This window comes from Gymnogyps californianus, chromosome 24 (assembly GCF_018139145.2).
Source record: "Gymnogyps californianus isolate 813 chromosome 24, ASM1813914v2, whole genome shotgun sequence".
In the NCBI taxonomy this organism is placed as follows: domain Eukaryota; kingdom Metazoa; phylum Chordata; class Aves; order Accipitriformes; family Cathartidae; genus Gymnogyps; species Gymnogyps californianus.
In genome coordinates this window covers 972,965-990,513 of record NC_059494.1, presented here as the reverse complement: position 1 = coordinate 990,513, position 17,549 = coordinate 972,965, and the positions used below count along the sequence as shown (strand labels likewise).

Here is a 17,549-nt window from a genome sequence, read left to right as displayed (position 1 = left end):
GAGTCTCCCCGTCTGGCCGTCCCAGCCATGGCGGGTTTGGGGACAGTCACCCCACGGGCAAAAAGACCCCGCAGGGAGAGCAGCGGGGACCTGGGGCTCTCGGCCACCAAGGCTGGGGCTCGCCGGCGAGCCAAGAGCCGGCAGAGAGAAAGGGACCGGGGGGAGCACTGCCCGCTGCGGGGCTGGGACCCCGGGGAGCGTGTCCCACGTCCCCCCTTGGTGCCTGTGACCCCCGGGAAGGGCCGGCTGGCAAAGCTGTGTCTCGAAGGGGAGCGTCGCAGGCCGGCGTCTGCTCCCCCCTGCCCTGGGGAAAGGGGTGAGTGTCCCCCCCCCCACCCCGGGGCAATCCCTGCCTGGGGAAGGGGGGGTTGCCCCAGGCCGTGCTGACAGGACCCCTCTGTCCCACAGAGCCTGTGAGCCCCCCGGTGCAGCCCCGCTATAAGGGTGCCTACTTCTCGGGGCTCCCTGAAGACGAGTGCCAGGACCCCGCTGCCCCCAGCCTGTGAGTATGCGGGAGGGGGTCCCTGCAGCACCCGCAGCACTGCCGACCCTCTGCCTTTCTCCGGCCAGGCTGGTCCCCGCGGTCCCGGCACCCGGTAGGGATGGTCCCCGGAAGACCCGCAGCACGCCGGAGCGTACCCTCGTCCTGGAGCTGGTGAGCTGGGGGGGCTGGGGGGCTGCGGCCCTGGGGCTGGGGTCTGACTCTGCTCCCCACCCTGCAGGAGGGGACCCTGGTCTGCTCCTCCATGCTCGCCGGCTGGCGGCTGGGTGCCGCGGCCACCTTCACCACGGTCTTCCAGGGAGAGTCCTACGAGGTGGGTGCCCATGTGCTGGGGTTGGGACAGTGGGGTGCTGGGTCCTGGGGTGGGGGGCACAGAGGGCTGTGAGTTGGGGACGTGAAGAGCCACGTTGTCCGGGTGGCCTCTGTGCCCGTGTCCTCCCCTTGCAGCCAGAGGGGAAGGGGACCCCAGGGGCTGAAATCCCAGGGGAGAGGGTGGCTGAGGGGCCCCTGGGATCCTGCTTGGGGTGCTGGTCCCCCTCTTAGGGGGCACCTGGGTGTCAGGACTCGGGTGCTGGGGCTGCCTGGTGATGCTGTTCCCTTCCAGGTCCATGTGAAGCTGCGTCCCCACGTGCAGCAATTCCTGGAGAGTCTTTCCAAGACCTACGAGGTACCCGGAGCCCCCACCTTCCCCTGGGGTCTGCGGGGAGCCAGTGGGGAGCCACTGCGTCAGGGTGGTGGTGGTGGGGGACTCGGGCAGCCTGTGCAGGGACCTTTGCCTGCTCCCCTAGATCTTCATCTTCACAACCGCAAAGCAGGACTACGCCGAGAAGGTTCTGGATGTGCTGGACCCCAAGAAGAAGCTGATCAGGTGATGGCCTTGGTGAAACCCGGCTGGGGACCTCCGGCGTGGCAGGGACTGGTCCCCACGGGCTCTGCCTCCCCTTCCAGGCGCTGCCTCTCCCAGCGGGACTGCCTCTGCGCCCGGGGCTGCTACTGGAAGGACCTGACCCGCCTGGGCAGGGACCTGGCCAAGACGGTGGCCCTGGACCACACCATCCAGGGCTTCCCCGCCCAGGTACCGGCAGCGATGGACCTGGGGAGGGGGTTTTGTGTCCACCGGCCCACTGGCAGCACCACGGCTGCCGCTGCTCCTCCATGGCCAGTGTTTCGCCCTCTCTCCACAGGCTGCCAACTGGATCCCAGTGCCGAGGTGGTGGGGGGACCCACGGGATGAAGAACTGCTGCGCCTCACCCCGCTGCTGGGACAGCTTGGCCGGGCGGTGAGGACCGGGAGGGGACGGGTGCCCTGGGCTCCCGGGGCAGGGAGGTGTGAGCTGCCCCGGACCCCCCTCCGGCCACAGCCCTCCCCTATCCCCGTCTCTCCCCGTGCAGGGTGACGTGCGCACCGAGATCCAGCGGCGGTTCCCGCACCGCAGGCTGCCCGCTGAGGACTAGGCCAGCCCGGACGGAGGGGAGTGGGATGGAGAAAACCCCTCGGAGGGGCCCGGTGGGGCTCACAGCACCGCGGGGGGAAGCCGTGCTCTGGCACATCCAGGCTCTAACTCATCCCGTGGCATTGGGCTGGCCAATGTTTTGGCAAAGCCATCACCCCGGGGCTCTCCCTTGGTGTTTGCAGCCGTGCTCCGCTCGCCTGCCCCGGCGGGCTGCGAGGCACGGATCCCAGCCTGTGCCGGGGCTGGGGGTTCCCGCCGGGGAGAGCCCCTTGCTCTCAGCCGCCTTTTGAGGAAAAGCTCCGTCCCGGCTCCCTCCTGTCCGTGCTCTGTAAGGTCCGGCCAAGGGCTCTTTCATGGGTGATTATAGACTTGGACACAGGTCTCGCTCTCTTCTGTGACTCCCAAACACGCTGCGCTCCGGGCCGGCACAGCCGGTGCGGGGACAAACCGCCCCCACCCTGCCATGCCACGGCCGCGTCCCGGGGCAGCCGGGGTCCTGCGGTTGGGAGGTTGAGGCCGGCGGTGGTGCCGATGCCCCTGGAAGGGCCCCAGCTGGCAGCTCTCCCCGTGCCCGTCCCAGCCCTGCCTGGTGCCGCGCTGCGTGCCGGGGCGCAGCTGCCGCTGTGCCGCTGCCAGCCCTAAGGGGACAGCGAGGGCTGAGGGCATTTGCCTCCGCTCGCTGCCGTGGCGGGGGGGAGAGCAGGATGGCCGTGGGGCGCAGCAACCCTGCGACCCCTTTTTTAAAGGATTCAAAGGGTGCTGGTAAACAAGAACCGGGACCGCACCGTGCTCTGCACCGTGCAGCAGCGGCGTGGGTCCAGGCTGTCCTCCCCAAGCAGCGGTTCGGAGTTCAGCTACCGAAAGCTGCGTGGGCTCGTGGCTAAGCTCGTGCTGGAGGAGCTGGCTGCGGTCACTCGGGTGCAGCTGTTTGGAGAGAAGTCACATCTCCTCCCCACGGCCCTCCACGCCTGGGAAAGGGCACAGGGCTCCCGGCCACGTGACCCGGCCCTTCTGGAAATAGCTCCCTCGCAGCAGCGTGCCAGGCCGGGCCCCCCGGCACGGCTCAGGTCCCCGGGGGGTTGTGGGGGGGACGAGCCAGGCGAGGAGGGAAGCCACAACCTGTGTCTTTGCTGATGCACAGAGCTGGACGTGGGGTGGGATCAGCCCAGGCCCTGCTGGGAAGGGAAGTCACCCTTCGGAGAGAGCGGTCCAGAAAGGCAACGACCAGTTTATTTTGGAAGGCAGGCGAGGGCAGCTCTGTCCCAGGCTGGGATCCAGCCACCTGTGTCCGTGCAGCCCAGCCTGGTGTCATGCTGTCCTTCCAGCCCGGGGACAGCAGGAGCTACCTTTCACAACACAAAAGGCCACACGGTACGTGACGTAGAGGATGGCTGAGAGGATCAGGCTCCCGCAGATGAGGACAGGGAGAAGGTCGCTCTGCAGCCCCTCCTCGGGGGGAAGCGCTGCGGAGGGGAGCAGGAGTGGGCGAGCTCATCGAAGGCGCAGGCTGGGGGACAGGCCGTGCAGTCGTTGGCCAAAGCGCCCCGGCACGTGTAGCAGGAGGGGTGGCAGCTGGCACAGACGCGGGCCTGCATTCGTGGCGGCGGTTCTCCGGGTACGGCCGTAGTAGCGCGGAGGGCAGTAGGACAGGCAGGAGCGCTGGTAGGCGTACAAAGAGCTGCCGCACTCTGCGGAGGGAGGGTGGCGTGAGCCAGGCTGCGGGGCCACCCCGGGGCCGAGAGCACCGTCCCTCTCCTGCCCAAAGCCTCACCCTCGCACGCTCCCCACGCGTCCCGCCTGATGCACTCATCCACGGCAGAGGCTGCGAAGCGCCTGGCCGTCATGTCCTCATCTGTGCCGTGGAGGTGCAGGATGAAGCTGGTCAGCAGACCTGGGGACAGGACTCGGTGCTGATGGCAGCCGCGTTCCCACCCTCCAGCGTCTGGGATCTGCAAGCTGGTGGATGTGGGGCTGGAAGCTTTGGGGCTATGTGGGGGAGAGCAAGCCGTGCCCCCTTCCTGGCTGTGTGCTAGCCAGAGAGACCCTCAAAACAAACAAACGTGGCCCTGCAGAAAAAGAGGGCTCACGCCCAGGAGGAGCAGGAAGAGGACAAGCCAACAAGTTGCTAATTGAAGTGGGGGAAGGAAGAAGAAAGAATGACCGGGCCCTGGGTGACCCCCGTGAATGGGGTTCGCTCCCCTGGGGCCCTGGCCACCCACCTGTGTTATAGGCATCACCCTTGTTCTCTAGCCGGAGCGTCCAGGTCCCGTTGGGGTTCTCGTCCCAGAAGTGTGTGGACATGAAGGTCCAGTCCTTGTAGCCCTGCCGGCTGGCGTCGTACGGGCTGGAGGAGAGGAGACCGGAGTGACAGCCCCGGGGCTGGCGGGGCGGCGTGCGGCCCAAGGAGCCCCTAGAGCCACCCTGCTCTTGGTATAAGGGGGCATCGCCAAGATGTGGCAGGGGCCACAGAGGAGTTCTGGGCACGGTGAGCCCGCCCCCTGTGGGGGCCAGAAGCAGCCACTTCAGTGTTGGGGAGAGCATCCTGGCCCCAGGAGAGGCTGTGAGAGGAGGAGCCCCCTCTGCCCCCCAGCAGCTGCTAAGTCTCATTGCAACGTGCTCCCTGCGAGCTCGCAGGGCACCCTTACCGCACGGTCACCAGCGTGGACGTGGTCCCCATCGGGCTGGTCAGAGCGATCGCCAGGTCCCCCCTGCGGCTGTAGCTCAGAGAGAGCTGGACCTGGACGTGCTCCAGCGAGCGGATGCGCTTGGTCCTCCTCAAGCAGAAGGAAACATCTGTAGAGACGGTGAGCTTGGAGCCGATGTTCCTACCAAGTACAGGAGAGAGGTAAGGGCATCTCTTCCCCCTCCGTGGGCGTCCTGCCCTCCACCACGACCTCCAAGCACAGCCATGTGGTTACAGCAGAAGCCGTGCAGCACAGACCGCTTTCGGGGAAGCAACGTCTGCTCCTGCAAGGGGCTCAGCATGACTTTGCTACAAGAAAGTCCCTGTGTGAGCTCGTGGGAGGTCAGACGCAGGGGATATCGTCCCTTACCGGGGGGCGTGAAGAGCCTTGACCGAACACCTCCGCTGAGCCCGGGTTCCTGTCCACGCCTTGGCCATCTCCACCAGCAGACCAGCGTCCAGGAGCCCGTAGCCATAGTGGTGGCTCACTGAAAAGCAGATGCCACCCAAGAGAGGACACGTGAGCCCCTCTGCACTGAGAGAACGCGGGGGGCTCCTGCCCCGGGTCTGCTGGCAGGAGTTTGAGGGGCAGCACGTTCCCCCCCGCAGCCAGGGGAGGGAAGCAGGGGCAGGCAGCGGCTGAGCCCTGAACTCACCCTTGCGTCCGACCCCGTTCACGGCCCAGTCTTCTGCCTGCAGATGAGCGGGCTTGGAGGTTCTGATGACGAGATGCTGCAGGTCACGCCAGGTCAGTGCTGGGCTAGAAGCAAGGAGGACTTGGGGAGAGAGGTCTCTGCTTTGGGTTAGCTTTTGAGGGTGAGATTTGGCTCTTCTGACTTCTCATGTGGGTAAGTTAGCTGTCTGGGTCCAAGTTGGTCCCCCTCACAACCTCCTTCACCGCCAAAATGGGAGCAAGAGAGACCTCCAGAGGACAACTCTCCTTCTGCCACTGGCCGCTCTCCCGCAGTGTCCTGGGAGAAGACGCTGCCCCACCAGAGCCCGGGGAGACCTCAGCTCCGCACCCCCCAACCTCCCTGCTAGCAAAGTCCCCCTTCCTTGTCCCTGCAGGGTCCTGGCGAGGCACCAGGCTCTCCCTGGGGACTGTCCCGCTGCCGCGCCGGCACCTACTTGGCCTCCAGCGCGAGGGCGATCATTCCTGCGGCCAGCGGGGCCGAGGCGGAGGTGCCCGTGTGCTTGTCGGTGCAGCGGTGGTGCAGGTCGGTGGTCACCTGGGGACGGAGAGGGGGGGGTCTCGGCACCGTTGCTTGCTGCTGGCAGCAGAGGGCAGGACTGGCTGGAGTTGGGTAACTTCAGTAAATGCTTCCTCCGGGTCCCTTCATGCTTTTTGAGGTCTAACGCAGACATTTTAATAAAGCCCCCTCTCCCTCCCCAGGTAAGGAAGGCTCGGATGAGCCCGCTCTGTGCTGGGAACCGGCGTCTGCCCAAGGGTCGCTGCTCTGGCAGAGCCAGCACGGCACTCACGATCTGCACCTCGCTCGTGGTCCTGCTGCTGTAGGTGGTGGTGAGGATGGCGGAGCAGCCCTCGCCGTACCAGGGCCTCCGGCCGCCTGCCAGGACGCTGCCCACTGACAGGGTGTAGATGCTGTTGGTGTACCCGTCGCAGTTGCAGTTGTCGTAGTTGATCCCGCCGTTGCCGGAGGCCCAGATGAAGATGGAGCCGAGGCCACCCCGTCCCTGGCAGGGGGGAAGCAGAGGTGGGGTGAGCAGGGAGTCCTCACGCCAGCGAGGTCCCCGAGGCCAGCACCGAGCTTACTTTGGTGACCCCTCTGTAGAAGGCCTCCGCAGCCAGCACACCCGGCCCGTCCACAGTCTTCCCGTCATCCTCGGGGCCCCAGCTGGCGCTGTAGATGTGGATGTGCTGGGGACGCAGGCTGAGGGACTGAGCCTCCACCATGTCCGTGATGGAACCATCCAGCATCCGCACACCTGCAGGGCCAGGACGAGGAGCAGCAGTGTCCGAGAGGCGGCAGCGCTCGGGAGGCCACGCCGGCTCTGGGTGGACAGGAGCCTCGTGCATGCCACGCCAACGTAAGGGCTGAGGGGCATCTCGCCGGCCCCCGCTTCACCCCCCCCGGTTGCCTTGAGCACCTTTCATGCGATGCTGCCCTAAGGAGATCAGGCTCCCGCAGGTCTGTGGGGCCACTGCCATGAGCTGGTTCCCAAAGCTCCTCGTTAAGCCCTTGGCAATTAAGCCCAGCGAGTTCTCCCAGCTTTTAACCCCATTTGCCACACTGGCTTCCGCAGGGGAGCCTGAGCCTGCGCAGTGCTGGTGCTGCCCGCCGGACCCTCGCGTTGCGGTGGGCATTAAACCCCCAGGGAGCGCCAAGCCCTGCACCGTGGCCAGATGCGCGGTAACACCGCAGCACCTTCTATTCCCCTGCAAGCCCTCAGCTCCCCCCAGAGCAGCCGCGTATCCCCCCCCAGGGTGCCGGAGCTCATTTGCAACTTTCCTCCCACCAGCAAGCTGGAGCAATGGCTCACCTCCGACTTTGGCGTTGTACGCAACGCCTGCTCCGCAGATTCGGTTGTTGGCTGTAGCCGCCGCTTCTCCTGCACAGCGTGTCCCGTGCCTGAGGGGCAGAGTTAGCCTGTGAGGCGTCCTCCGTGAGGGGTGAAGGGGCCTGGGACAGCCTCGGTCCCCAGAGACGTAAAGCACCCAGCACAGGGTGCTGGGCAAAACTCACCAGTTCTCGTCCCTGGTGGTGTACCTGGGCTGGGGATCGGGGTCGTTGCTGTTGAAGTCATAACTTGCCAGGGGGTCCTATTGCAAAAAGAGGCACCGGCGTGAGCAAACCGCCTTTCGGCATGGGTTGTGACAGCTCGACACAGGCGCCTGGCGCTTCACCCAGTGTCTGGCAGCACGGATCGCCCTGCCTGCCCGCGACCTTGCTGCCTGCCCAGCCCGGGGAGGGCAGGGGGGGCCCCTTCGCACCCAGCAACTGCGCTGGGTTAACCTGGAGTCGTAGGAAACGGGGTTTCGCTAAAGGAGCATAACTGTGCACATCGCTGTACTGCTTCATCGTGCCCAGGCTCACGTTCAGTGAGAAAGCCCAGCGTGGCGAGTCACCCGAGGGCGAGCCTCACCAGCCGCGCAGTTAGGAGAGAGGAACTACAAACCACTGAAACGATGTTGTTATAAACAACAACTAAGATTTACCTATCCTTTCCTCTCGGCTCTCGGAGCACGTGAGGGCTTACCAGCTTTACTGGCTTTGCAGCTTGCTGTAATTACATCTATTTTGGGGGCTTGAGCGTGTACAAGTTCTAACGTTTCCTTGATGTGAGAATTCACTGCGGGAGACACCAAACCTTTTGATCCAGCCGCAGAGAGGCTGAGTTCCCACTGCAAAGTCCCACGGGCGGGATGAAGGCACCAGCTCCCACCCTCCCCTGGAGACAACACGCCCTGAAGGAGCCGGTTCCCGCAGCCGGCGCTGCTCAGCCCCTCGTAGTTACGTAGTTGGCAGACAGGTCCGGATGGTCCTTCTCGATCCCATCGTCCAGGATGGTCAGCACGACCCCCAGCCCGGTGTAGCCTTTGCTCCAAGCTGTGAGGACGTTTAGATCGGGATTGATGTCATTGTTCTGGAAAACAGATTAAATTTTATCAGCCCCTAGGCAGCAGGTGACCTTCAAGGACTCTTCTGCTGCCTCATCACTGCCAGTATTAGTCCTGTTTATGTGTCGGAGAGGTGATTTGCTCGAGGATTAGAAGAGAGAGCGGCAAAATCTCACCATGTACCACTGTTTATGGAACCAGGGATCCGTCGGCACCACGCTGACGCTTCTCTTCGTGCGCCTCTTTATGGTTTGCTGCTCAAACCAGAGGACCTGGGTGGGAAGCAGCGTTGTTGGTGGCAGGCAGAGCCAGCCCAGCACGGCATGCGGTAGCCTCGATCCCTGCAACCGCCTCCTCCCTACCTTTGGCTCTTTTGTCAGGCGCATATTCCAGCCCCAGTGTCTGCTTAAGGCTTTCTGCCTGGTGCCGCGGTGTTTGAAATGATAATACGGCTCTCCCTCCATCACCTGCAGGCGCAAGGAGCTGTTGTAAGAGACTGTTTCTAGACAGGCAGCCGTGCTGCGGACGCGTGTGCCAGCTCTACGTGGGCTGTAGAGATCAGAAAGCCCCATGTAATGCGAGTTGTGCGTGGCAGGGCAAGCAGGGAGCATCACTTGGAGACAGGGCGGGCTCCCAGGGGAGGTTTGTGTGTGCCCTTCGGGTTTCCTCGCTCACCCGTGCACACACAGAGGCCATTAGCAATGGACGTCCCTACTGCACTCATGCTTTCATCTGCGTCCAAAGGTTTAAAACCACTGGAGGGGGATAATCAAACGCCCTATTTTAAAACTAAAGCAGCGTCCCACTCTGGGACGCACGGTGGGGATGAGCGGAGGGGACAAGTGGTGGGGACAAGCAGAGGAGGACGAGTGAAGGGGACACCGGGTGGGCCGAGGGTGTGCGGACGGGAGGTGCTGGGCTTGCCCCGGCCCCCCGCCTGCCCCGTCGCCCTCCCCGCAGCAGCCGGCCGACCAGGCCGCACCTGGCCCAGGCAGAGCAGCCCGTGCCGGCGGGCCAGGCCCACGGCCTCCCGCGGCCCCGCTGCCACCCGCACGGCCCAGCTGCTCAGGTAGACGCGGGGCTCGGCGGGGACCGGCGGGGCGGCGGCGATGGCGACCACCACCATCACCACCATCACCACCAGCCCCGGGAACGGCCTCGGCCTCGGCCGCGCCGCCATCGTGGCTGCGGGCGTTGAGCGGGCGTTGCCATGGCGACAGCGTCGCCCCGCCCCGCCCCTCCCGGCCCCGCCCAGTCCCTCCCGCCCCGCCCAGTCCCTCCCGGCCCCGCCCCGTCCCTCCCGGCCCCGCCCGCCGCCGCATTGGCCCGGGACGGCGGGGGGCCGGGGGGGGTCGGACCGGGGCCGCCGCCGCCGCCGCCGCCGCAGCCATGGGCACGGTGCCGCAGCGCCTGCAGCGCTTCCTCGATCGCCCCGGGCCACTCGGTGACCTGCTGGGTCGCCTGGAGGCCCGCACCGGCGTCCGGCGGCTCTACCTGGCCACAGGTGCGACCGGCATCCCCGGTCCCCCGGGACACCCCCCCCCCCGCCCTCCCCCGGCCCCGCTCCCGGGTTACGCTGCCCGCTCCCTTCCTGCCCGTCCCGTTTGGGGGGGGGGGTTCTCCGAGGGCGCCCTCATCTTTCCTTGGGCACCCTGGCAGCCCCTCACCGTGCCTCTGGGCTCTGCGGGGGGGCAGGGGCAGGCAGGGCACGGGCAGGGCAGGCAGGGCCCCCGTTTTGGGGCTGCTGGGTGTTCTGGCGGAGCGGGGCCGCGCTGGGATGGGGGCCAGGGGGGCGGCCGCGCCGTCCGTCCTCGCCTTCGGCAGGCGTGAAATCCCGCACCCCGTCCTGAGGGGAAGTGAACCCTGAAACCCACGGGGTCTGCGCGTCGGAGGTCTCAGCCGGACCCTCAAGACCCCTGAGAAGCCTGGCCCTGACGGAGGGGGGGGTCCCCGCTCCCTGACGGGTGAGCCCCCAAATTGCGGTGGGTCAGACCGGGTTTTGGGGACAGGGGCGCCCGTCGCCGTGTCCCGCTCGTCCCGCGGGACTCGCCTCCCTCCCCGGCGGGAGGGCAGAGGTCCGGCTGTTAACCAGATCCTGTTTGCTCATTAATGAGAAACCAGCTGGCATCTCCCCGGGGAGCGTCCTCCTGGCATGACGTGACCCCTCTCCTCGCTGCGGCTCTGACCCTCGGCCCCGTGCCGCGCTCTGCCAATTTACGACTTGCCCATCCGCGTTCTCCGATTCGGTATTTTATATAAAACCTCTCAGGAGGGGCTCGGGGTTTCCCGGTTGCCCGCATCCCGCCGGGCCCTTCCCCTGCCTTTCAGCTCCCGGTGCAATTTCCTGGCCCTTTACCTGCTGCAGGGCTTGTTTCCCCGCTCCCGGGGGGAAAGGGGTCCGTGAACGGGCACGTGCCGCTGCGAGCAGGTTGTGTTTGGATGCGGTGTGTGGTGGTTGGGCGTCTTCCGAGCAAAACGGTCCCGGGGCTTTGGTCGTGCTCGGGTGTGATGGACTTTTAGGGGTAGGGGAAGAGCGGAGGCACCGCTTCCACCAAAGAGTGATGGTCCCGTGTGCTCAGTCCCTGTCCTGGAAAGGAGAAGCTGCTGCTAAACTAAAAATACCCGATTTCTCCCTCCCCTGGCTCTGGAGCAATTCCGAATTTGTGTTTGAACCCAGCAAGGTCGGTTCTGCATCTCTGGAGCCAGTAGCGACCCATGGGCTGCAGTTTGGAGCCCATCTTGCCCGGCCTCTGGGCAGCACAGCCAGGTCAGCCATGCGGTGGCTTTGGCTGGGTAAAAATCATCCCGGAGGACGATGGTGTCCCCTTCCCAAGGCACGGGGCTGGCCGGGCTGGCTGTCACACCGGCTGCTCGCCCTCCTTGCCGGGACAGGCACCGTGGGACGGCTCCGGCCATCCCCCTCAGCAGCTCTTCTTCGTAAGTGAAGCCTTTCACTTGCTTTTTAGCTGTTACATAAATTTCTCTGGGGGCTAAACTTAGCCCGTGAAATCCCTTCTAAGGCTCTTGGGGGAATGAAACCCAGCGCTGCCTGAACCTGCCTGTTAGTTTTCCTTGAAGGGAGGTTTGCGATTGCTCCAAAGCTGCGTTGCTCCTGCCCGTCTCCTGGGAAAGACCCGCAGCCCCATTTGTGCCTGGAGCCGCGGCTGCCCCGCACTGGGGGCCAGAGCAAGGCGCAGAAATGCTGCCGTGAGCAGAGCGGGGATAATCCGTCCTCTGAGCCCAAGCAAGGGCTTTCCTCTAATTCACCGGCACAGACAGGTTAAGTCCTGGCTTTCCTGCCCGCTGCAGGGCAAGGCGCTTACGTTGATGGACGAGTTTGTATGCAGTAAACGCCCTGGACTCTGGCTCTGCGTGTCCCCAGGCTGCTTTCCTGCCCTCTGCCCCTTCGGGGTCTGTGTTTCGGCTGCCTCGGGCAGGTTGGGAGGGAGCTGCTGGGTGCCGGCATCTCCAGGCCCCCTGACCCCACGTGTGAGTGAGGGCTCTTCGCTGTGGTCATGGTTTTGGCAGCAAGGGCTCCTTGCCCTGGCTTCCCCCGTCCGCTGGCTCTCCCAACTCCGCTGATCCTGCCTCCTGTAAGCGTCTGAGGGCTGGGCAGGCTCCAAACAACTAAAGCCTTGGCTTACATTTAATTTTAATGATTTAATTTAATAATAAGGAAGTGGGATTTGATTGCTGGTTCTCAGGGGGCTGAATCCACAATGAACGGTGGCTGCTCAGCACAAGCACGTGCAGGAGATGTGTACAGGGAGCAGAAAGCAGGCGCAGGCTCTGGCAGCAAGGCTGCTCCTGGGCGCTTGGCTCCGGTAGCAAGGCTTGTCCTTGAACAGTCGTTATCAAAATGCCAAGTGGCTCCGAGCCCCGTGCGCGGAGGAGAAGCCCGGTGCCTTGACTTTGGACTGTAGGTGTTTGTTAAAGTCTCCGCTTCCAATGTCTCTGCAGCCTTGGCCCGGGTCCGGGCTGGCGATGGGTCAAAAGCGCTGCAAGTTTGTTGTGGTAAGTCCCTTCCAGGCCTTGGAGGGGACAAACGGTGACAGGACCAGGTCGTGGCTCCCTCAGGGATGAGCGAGTGCCTGCACTCCACGACAGACTCTGCCACGTGCCGTGGCTCAGTGCGGCTGTGCAAGCGGCGTGTCGAGCACCTCAGTGGTCTAGTGTGCAGAGGGTCGTACTGGAATTAATTGGGGGCGGTCATTATTCCCAGCTGGAGGGTCCCGGCATGCGCCTCTTCTCGCTACTGGGATGAGAAACCTGCTCAGCAGGCTGAGCCGGGGTCTCTCCTCGCCGTCTCTGTGTCGGCAGGTATGTGACCGTCCTTTCTGTCCCCCCCCCGACAGGCTCTGCGGCCTTCCTGGGGCTGTACCTCGTGTTCGGCTATGGCGCCTCGCTGCTCTGCAACCTCATCGGCTTCGCCTACCCCGCGTACGTCTCGTAAGTACCAGTGTCCCAGCCCAGCCTCCCTGCAGCGTCTGGAGAGCATTCCCTGCCCTTAGCTGAGGGTCTCCGTGGTAAATGAACAGGCAGTTATGGTTGGGAAGCTCTTGAGACCTTCCTGAAAACGCTGGGACCTGGCACGGTCCCAGCTTGGGGCAGCAGCACCCAGTAGGCGGGTTTGCTCCAGGGTTTGGAGGACTTGGGAAGGAGATGCCCGCCCTGGCAGCAGGGCTGCAGCAGCAGTGCCCTTCCCCTCCCCTGCCGCAGCATCAAAGCCATCGAGAGCTCCAGCAAGGAGGACGACACCACGTGGCTGACGTACTGGGTGGTGTACGGCGTCTTCAGCGTAGCCGAGTTCTTCTCCGACATCTTCCTCTACTGGTTCCCCTTCTACTACGCTGGGAAGGTAACGGCTTTGCTGGGGGCTGCCGGGGCCAGGGTCCTCTCGCCCGATGGCTGAACTTGGAGGAACCAAGCGTGGTGGGCTCTGCCCCGTTAGCAGGGCAGTGGTGGTGGCCGTGGTGGGGCCGCAGTCCGGCGCGGAGCTCCCCGCAGTCAGCTGAGGTCCTGGTATCTCCAGCGAGCTCCAGCCTTGGGAAGCTGCCTTTGGGCCAGGCTGGGGGGGACGGGAGCAGCTCAGCTGCTGCCCCATCACTGCCCCCGCTTCTGGGGCCTGCCTCGCTCGGCCGCTGCCTGCCCTGCCATCTTCCAGCTCTGGAGCGTCTCTCCTCCCCGCAGTGCCTGTTCCTGGTGTGGTGCATGGCCCCCGTGTCCTGGAACGGGTCGCAGGTGCTCTACCAGAACGTCATCCGGCCCTGCTTCCTCAGGCACCACCAGACTGTGGACAACGTGCTGGGCAACCTCAGCACCAAAGCCCTGGACGCGGCTTCCACCGTCACCCGAGAAGGTAACGCGGGTCCCCCGGTCCTCACCGTCCTGCTCCGTGTCTGTGGCAGGCGGTTTTCCCCGGAGCATGGCCTGGCTCCGCTGGGACGCGGGCAGCTCTCATTTTAGTTACTGGCAAGCGGCCGTCTCTCCGTGACGGTGGGACGTGCTCTCGCAGCCGCAGCCCCGTCCCCCCCCGTGGTGGCAGGAGCCGAGCGAGGGGCTCGCTCTCCCCTCTCTGTAATTCTCTCTCTTCTCTTTGCGCCTCGCGGTCCAGTCCTGCAGACTCTGGTCAGCAGCAGAGCCCGGCTGGCGGCCGAGGTGGCACCGCAGCTCAGCTTGTCTGTATGTACAGAGCCGCGGTTCCCGCTGCCGCTGAAGGGAGAAGGGGCCGTTCCGCGCCAATCGCCCCGCCGCTGCCGCCAGCCGCTTGGCCGGATCCTGCGGATGGCTGCGGCCACCTTGGCGCCGGCCAAACCGAGCTCCTGCTCTTGCAGACGCTGGCGTGGCTCACGCGCGAGCGTCCCTTTCTCCCTTGGCGTGGGTAGAGCAGGCGCTTTCCCTCCGGCTTCTCCGTAGCCAGACCCCCAAGGCGTGCGTCCTCCCTCCCTCGGCCCCGCCGTGTCTGTGTGTTCCTCAGCCCTGGTGTCAACTTGGGGCTCCTGTTTGAAGCCCCACCCTATGGGTGCAGGCAGGGCAGGCAGCTGCCCGCCAGCCCCGGGGGAGGGCAGGAGCTGCACTGCAGCGGGAGAGGGAGGGAACGGGATGGCGATGCATGGCCGGGATGGGCTCATCCCCATGCCACCAGCTGGGTGACCACTGCTGGGGCGACGGGGCCTAACGCCATCCCCGTGTCTCCCGCAGCCTCCAGAGCAGCCCTGAACCTGGCCCAGGAAGCGGAGAAGAGCAAGTGAGAGGGGCCTCCGGTGCCCCCGGTACCGGCACCACGACCCCAGGCCTGGGCCTAGGCTTGGGTCCCACTTGGCCTGGGTCCCAGGTCCCTCTAAGCCAGGCCTAGGCCTGGGTCCTTGGTCCCACAAGGCCAGGCCTGGGCCTGGGCCTGGGTCCTCAGTCCCTCAAGGCCAGGCCTGGGCGTGAGTCATGTTCAGCCTGGATCCTGGGTCTCCCTAGGCCTAGGCCTGGGCCTGGGCCTGGGCCTGGGCCTGGGCCCCGCTCGGCCGGGCCCGGCCGAGCGGGGCCCAGGCCCAGACCCAGGCCCCACCGCTGCTTCCCCCAATAAACCCCCCGGGACCCCCCCGGTACTCCGCGAACCGCCTCTCCCCTGTATTCCCTGTGGGCTGCGGGGCCGCCGTGATACCGCGCGGCTCCTTTAAGAGCGAGGGGCGGGCGGCGCCTTTAAGAGAGAGGGTGGGGCCGCGGTGTGTGTGTGTGGGGGGGCGGTGGGGAAATGACGTGACTCGGGGGGTGCGGCGGAAGTGAGGTAGCGGGGAGGGGCGGTGGCGCTACGGTGGCCGGGAGGAGGGCGGCGGGTGAGGAGCGTGGCGGGGGGGGGATGTCGGTCTGTCTGTCTGGAGTGACGGGCGGCGGAGGGGCCGGTCTGTCTGTCCCGAGGGGGTGGGGGCTTTGTCTGTCTGTCCTGGGGGGGTGTGTGTGTTTCTGTCTGTCCCGAGGAGGGCGGGGCGCATCTGTCTGTCTGTCCCCGGGGCGGGGTGTTGGGGGGGTGTCTGTCTGTCTGCGGGGGGGAGCGCAAGGAGGGGGGTCTGTCCGTCCTGGGGCAGGGAGGGGGAGTTCGGTCGGTCGGTCTGTCTGTCTACCAGGCAATGAGGGGCCGCTGTCTGTCCTGGGGCAGCGAGGGGGTCTGTCTGTCTGTCTGTCCGGGGGAGGCAGTGATGGAGGTCGGTCGGGGGGGGGGTGTGGCACAGGGAAGGGGTCTGTCTGTCTGTCCGGGGGAGGCAGTGATGGGGGTCGTTCGGGGGGGGGAGCACGGGGAAGGGGTCTGTCTGTCTGTCCGGGGGAGGCAGTGAGGGGGATCTGCCTCTCTGGGGGGGAGGACAGGGAGGGGGGAGGTCTGTGTGTCTGTCCGAAGGGCAGCGTGGGGGGAGTCTGTCTGTCTGTCTGGCAGCTGGAGTGGGGGCAGCGCAGCCCCCTCATCCCGCTCCCCCCCCCAGCCCGGCGCATGAGGCCGCCCCGTGATGAGCTCCAAGGCCAAGCGGGTGCTGCCCACCCGCCCTGAGCCCCCCAGCGTGGAGCAGATCCTGGCCGACGTGCGGGGCACCCACCCGGCCGACCCCGTCTTCCTCCTCCCCGCGGAGCCCCGCCGGGACCACCGCCCCTCCCCAGGTGAGCCCCGGGTCGGGGGGGAGAGAGAGCAGCGGGGGGACCCTCCACCAGTCCCCGCTGAGCCCCCCCCCGGCTCTGCCCCCCCCCAGGCTCCCCCGGCCCCACCAGGCAGGAGGCCGCCGCGGAGGAGAGGGAGCGGCTGTACCGGCAGAGCCGTTCCTACGTGGAGATGAATCAGCGGCTGCAGGAGTCCCGGGAGCGGCTGCGGGAGCGGCGCGAGGAGCTGCGGCGGGCGGGAGCGGCGCTGGAGCGCGGCATTTCGGAAATGAGGCAGAAAGCTTTCTGAGGCCTGCCCGAACCGGGGGTAGAACCGTTTGCGTTTGATTTACGGGAGGATCCGGCATTACCGCGGCTCGCCGGCACCTCACCGGCGTACGAGAGGGCGGGGGCTGTGCCACCTTGGCTGCCTTGACCTTTCTCCGGGGAGCGGCGGGACCTGCTGCCCGTGCCGGGGAGGGGCTGTCCGGGCACGGCGGCAGGTTCCCGGTGCGGGAGGAGAGGCTCGGCCCCCGCGTTTGGTCCCTGCTGTCCGTGAACTCGTCGCCCTTGTCCCCGGTGGGTGGCATGTCGTCTGCGCCCTCGCGCCGCGGCTTCACCTACGACTTTTCCATCTGGTACTGCCCCGAGGACGACCACATCGCCTCCCGCATCTCGGAGCGCTTGAAGAAAGAGGGTTTTCGGGGCTACGCAGAGCACCAGGACCAAGTGGCCGGCACGTCCGTCGTCCTGACCGCCATCAAGGTCATCGAGGCCAGCCGGGTGGCCATCCTCCTCCTCTCTGCCAATTCCCTGGGCGACCCGTGGTGCCAGCGTGTTTCCCAGTGGAACCTCTGTCACATCATCCACCGCCACGGGACCAAGATGATCCCCGTGTACGTGGGCGTGAAGAAAGCCGAGGTGCCTGCCTTCCTGCGGCACCTCCTTGAGCTGGAGTACCAGACCGAGTTCTTCTTTGACAGGCTCGTGGACAGCCTGAGAATATCCCGCTCGGCAGCAAGCAAAGCCAGGCCTGCCGCATCCTCCAAAGCGAAGAGCTGAGGGACCCGGGGTGGCCGGGGTCCGGTTTTGCCGCCTGTTCGGTGGCCGGGGTCCGGTTTTGCCGCCTGTTCGGGGGCCGGGGCCCATGGCCCTGCAGCGGTGGTGGCGGGAGCAGAGTTGTCCTGTACTGCTAATAAAGGTGGTGGGAACGCCGCTGGGGATTGTCACAAATCTCATTAAAAACCTTTCTCGGAGAACTGAAGATGCGACTTTCTGTCCGCACGCCCCCGCTTCGCTTGGCGAGCAGAGGGTAAAGTCAAAGTAAAACCCCAGGGAGCGGCGGGGTCGCTGTGGGTGGTTTTCCACCCCTGCAGGCGTTACCCTGTGGGTGCCTCTTCCCCTTCCTGCCCCCCGTCGCGGGGGTCTGTCACCCGCTGCCACCCCGCACCGCTTTCACACGGGACCTGGGACCTCCTCTGCCGCCGCCCTGGCTCGGCGCGGAGCGCGGCAGCGTCGTCTCGCCGCCGCAGAGGGATGCGGAGAGGGATGCGGAGCGGGCGGGCGCTGGCACCCCGCGGCGGGCGAGGGATGGGGGCGAGGGGCAGCCTGGGGCGGCTGCTGCTGCTGCTGCTGCTCACCCTCCCTTCGGCCGGGCCGGGTGAGCGCCGGGGCGGTGGGTCAGGGGCGGCTGGTGGGGTCTTGGCATCACTGGTC

At 66.0% G+C, this 17,549-nt stretch overlaps 4 protein-coding genes and 1 long non-coding RNA gene across 6 annotated transcripts; 4 read left to right on the top strand and 1 right to left on the bottom strand.

Annotated features, from left to right (window-relative positions):
- The first annotated feature begins 27 nt into the window (after window positions 1-27).
- Window positions 28-1,290, top strand: LOC127025691 (CTD small phosphatase-like protein 2-A). The gene is made up of 6 exons (XM_050910778.1): window positions 28-316; window positions 409-502; window positions 571-655; window positions 723-815; window positions 1,107-1,169; window positions 1,210-1,290. Exons 1-6 carry the CDS (start codon window positions 28-30, stop codon window positions 1,288-1,290), a joined length of 705 nt encoding a protein of 234 aa, XP_050766735.1.
- A 7-nt stretch (window positions 1,291-1,297) lies between these two features.
- Window positions 1,298-1,750, top strand: LOC127025559 (uncharacterized). The gene is made up of 3 exons (XR_007767682.1): window positions 1,298-1,370; window positions 1,451-1,577; window positions 1,687-1,750. It is a non-coding gene; the product is annotated as an uncharacterized LOC127025559 (long non-coding RNA).
- Window positions 1,751-3,264: 1,514 nt separating this feature from the next.
- Window positions 3,265-9,399, bottom strand: PCSK4 (proprotein convertase subtilisin/kexin type 4). The gene is given in 17 exon segments (XM_050910777.1): window positions 3,265-3,404; window positions 3,407-3,557; window positions 3,559-3,644; window positions 3,728-3,847; window positions 4,176-4,300; window positions 4,602-4,781; window positions 5,010-5,127; window positions 5,296-5,399; window positions 5,768-5,868; window positions 6,122-6,334; window positions 6,414-6,586; window positions 7,142-7,230; window positions 7,345-7,421; window positions 8,117-8,245; window positions 8,396-8,491; window positions 8,582-8,686; window positions 9,202-9,399. Coding segments are annotated over 17 exon segments (2,205 nt in total).
- Window positions 9,400-9,598: 199 nt separating this feature from the next.
- Window positions 9,599-14,702, top strand: REEP6 (receptor accessory protein 6). 2 transcript variants are annotated; one of them, XM_050910599.1, is made up of 6 exons: window positions 9,599-9,723; window positions 12,575-12,668; window positions 12,939-13,077; window positions 13,410-13,578; window positions 13,834-13,901; window positions 14,421-14,702. In XM_050910599.1, the coding sequence occupies exons 1-6, from the start codon at window positions 9,609-9,611 to the stop codon at window positions 14,436-14,438; spliced, it is 603 nt and encodes a 200-aa protein (XP_050766556.1). In that variant the 5' UTR covers window positions 9,599-9,608; the 3' UTR covers window positions 14,439-14,702. The 2 variants fall into 2 exon arrangements, with proteins under 2 accessions (XP_050766556.1, XP_050766557.1); XM_050910600.1 differs by lacking the exon at window positions 13,834-13,901.
- Window positions 14,703-15,691: 989 nt separating this feature from the next.
- C24H19orf25 (chromosome 24 C19orf25 homolog) lies at window positions 15,692-16,143 on the top strand. The gene is made up of 2 exons (XM_050910602.1): window positions 15,692-15,857; window positions 15,947-16,143. Exons 1-2 carry the CDS (start codon window positions 15,710-15,712, stop codon window positions 16,141-16,143), a joined length of 345 nt encoding a protein of 114 aa, XP_050766559.1. The 5' UTR covers window positions 15,692-15,709.
- Window positions 16,144-17,549: the final 1,406 nt, after the last annotated feature.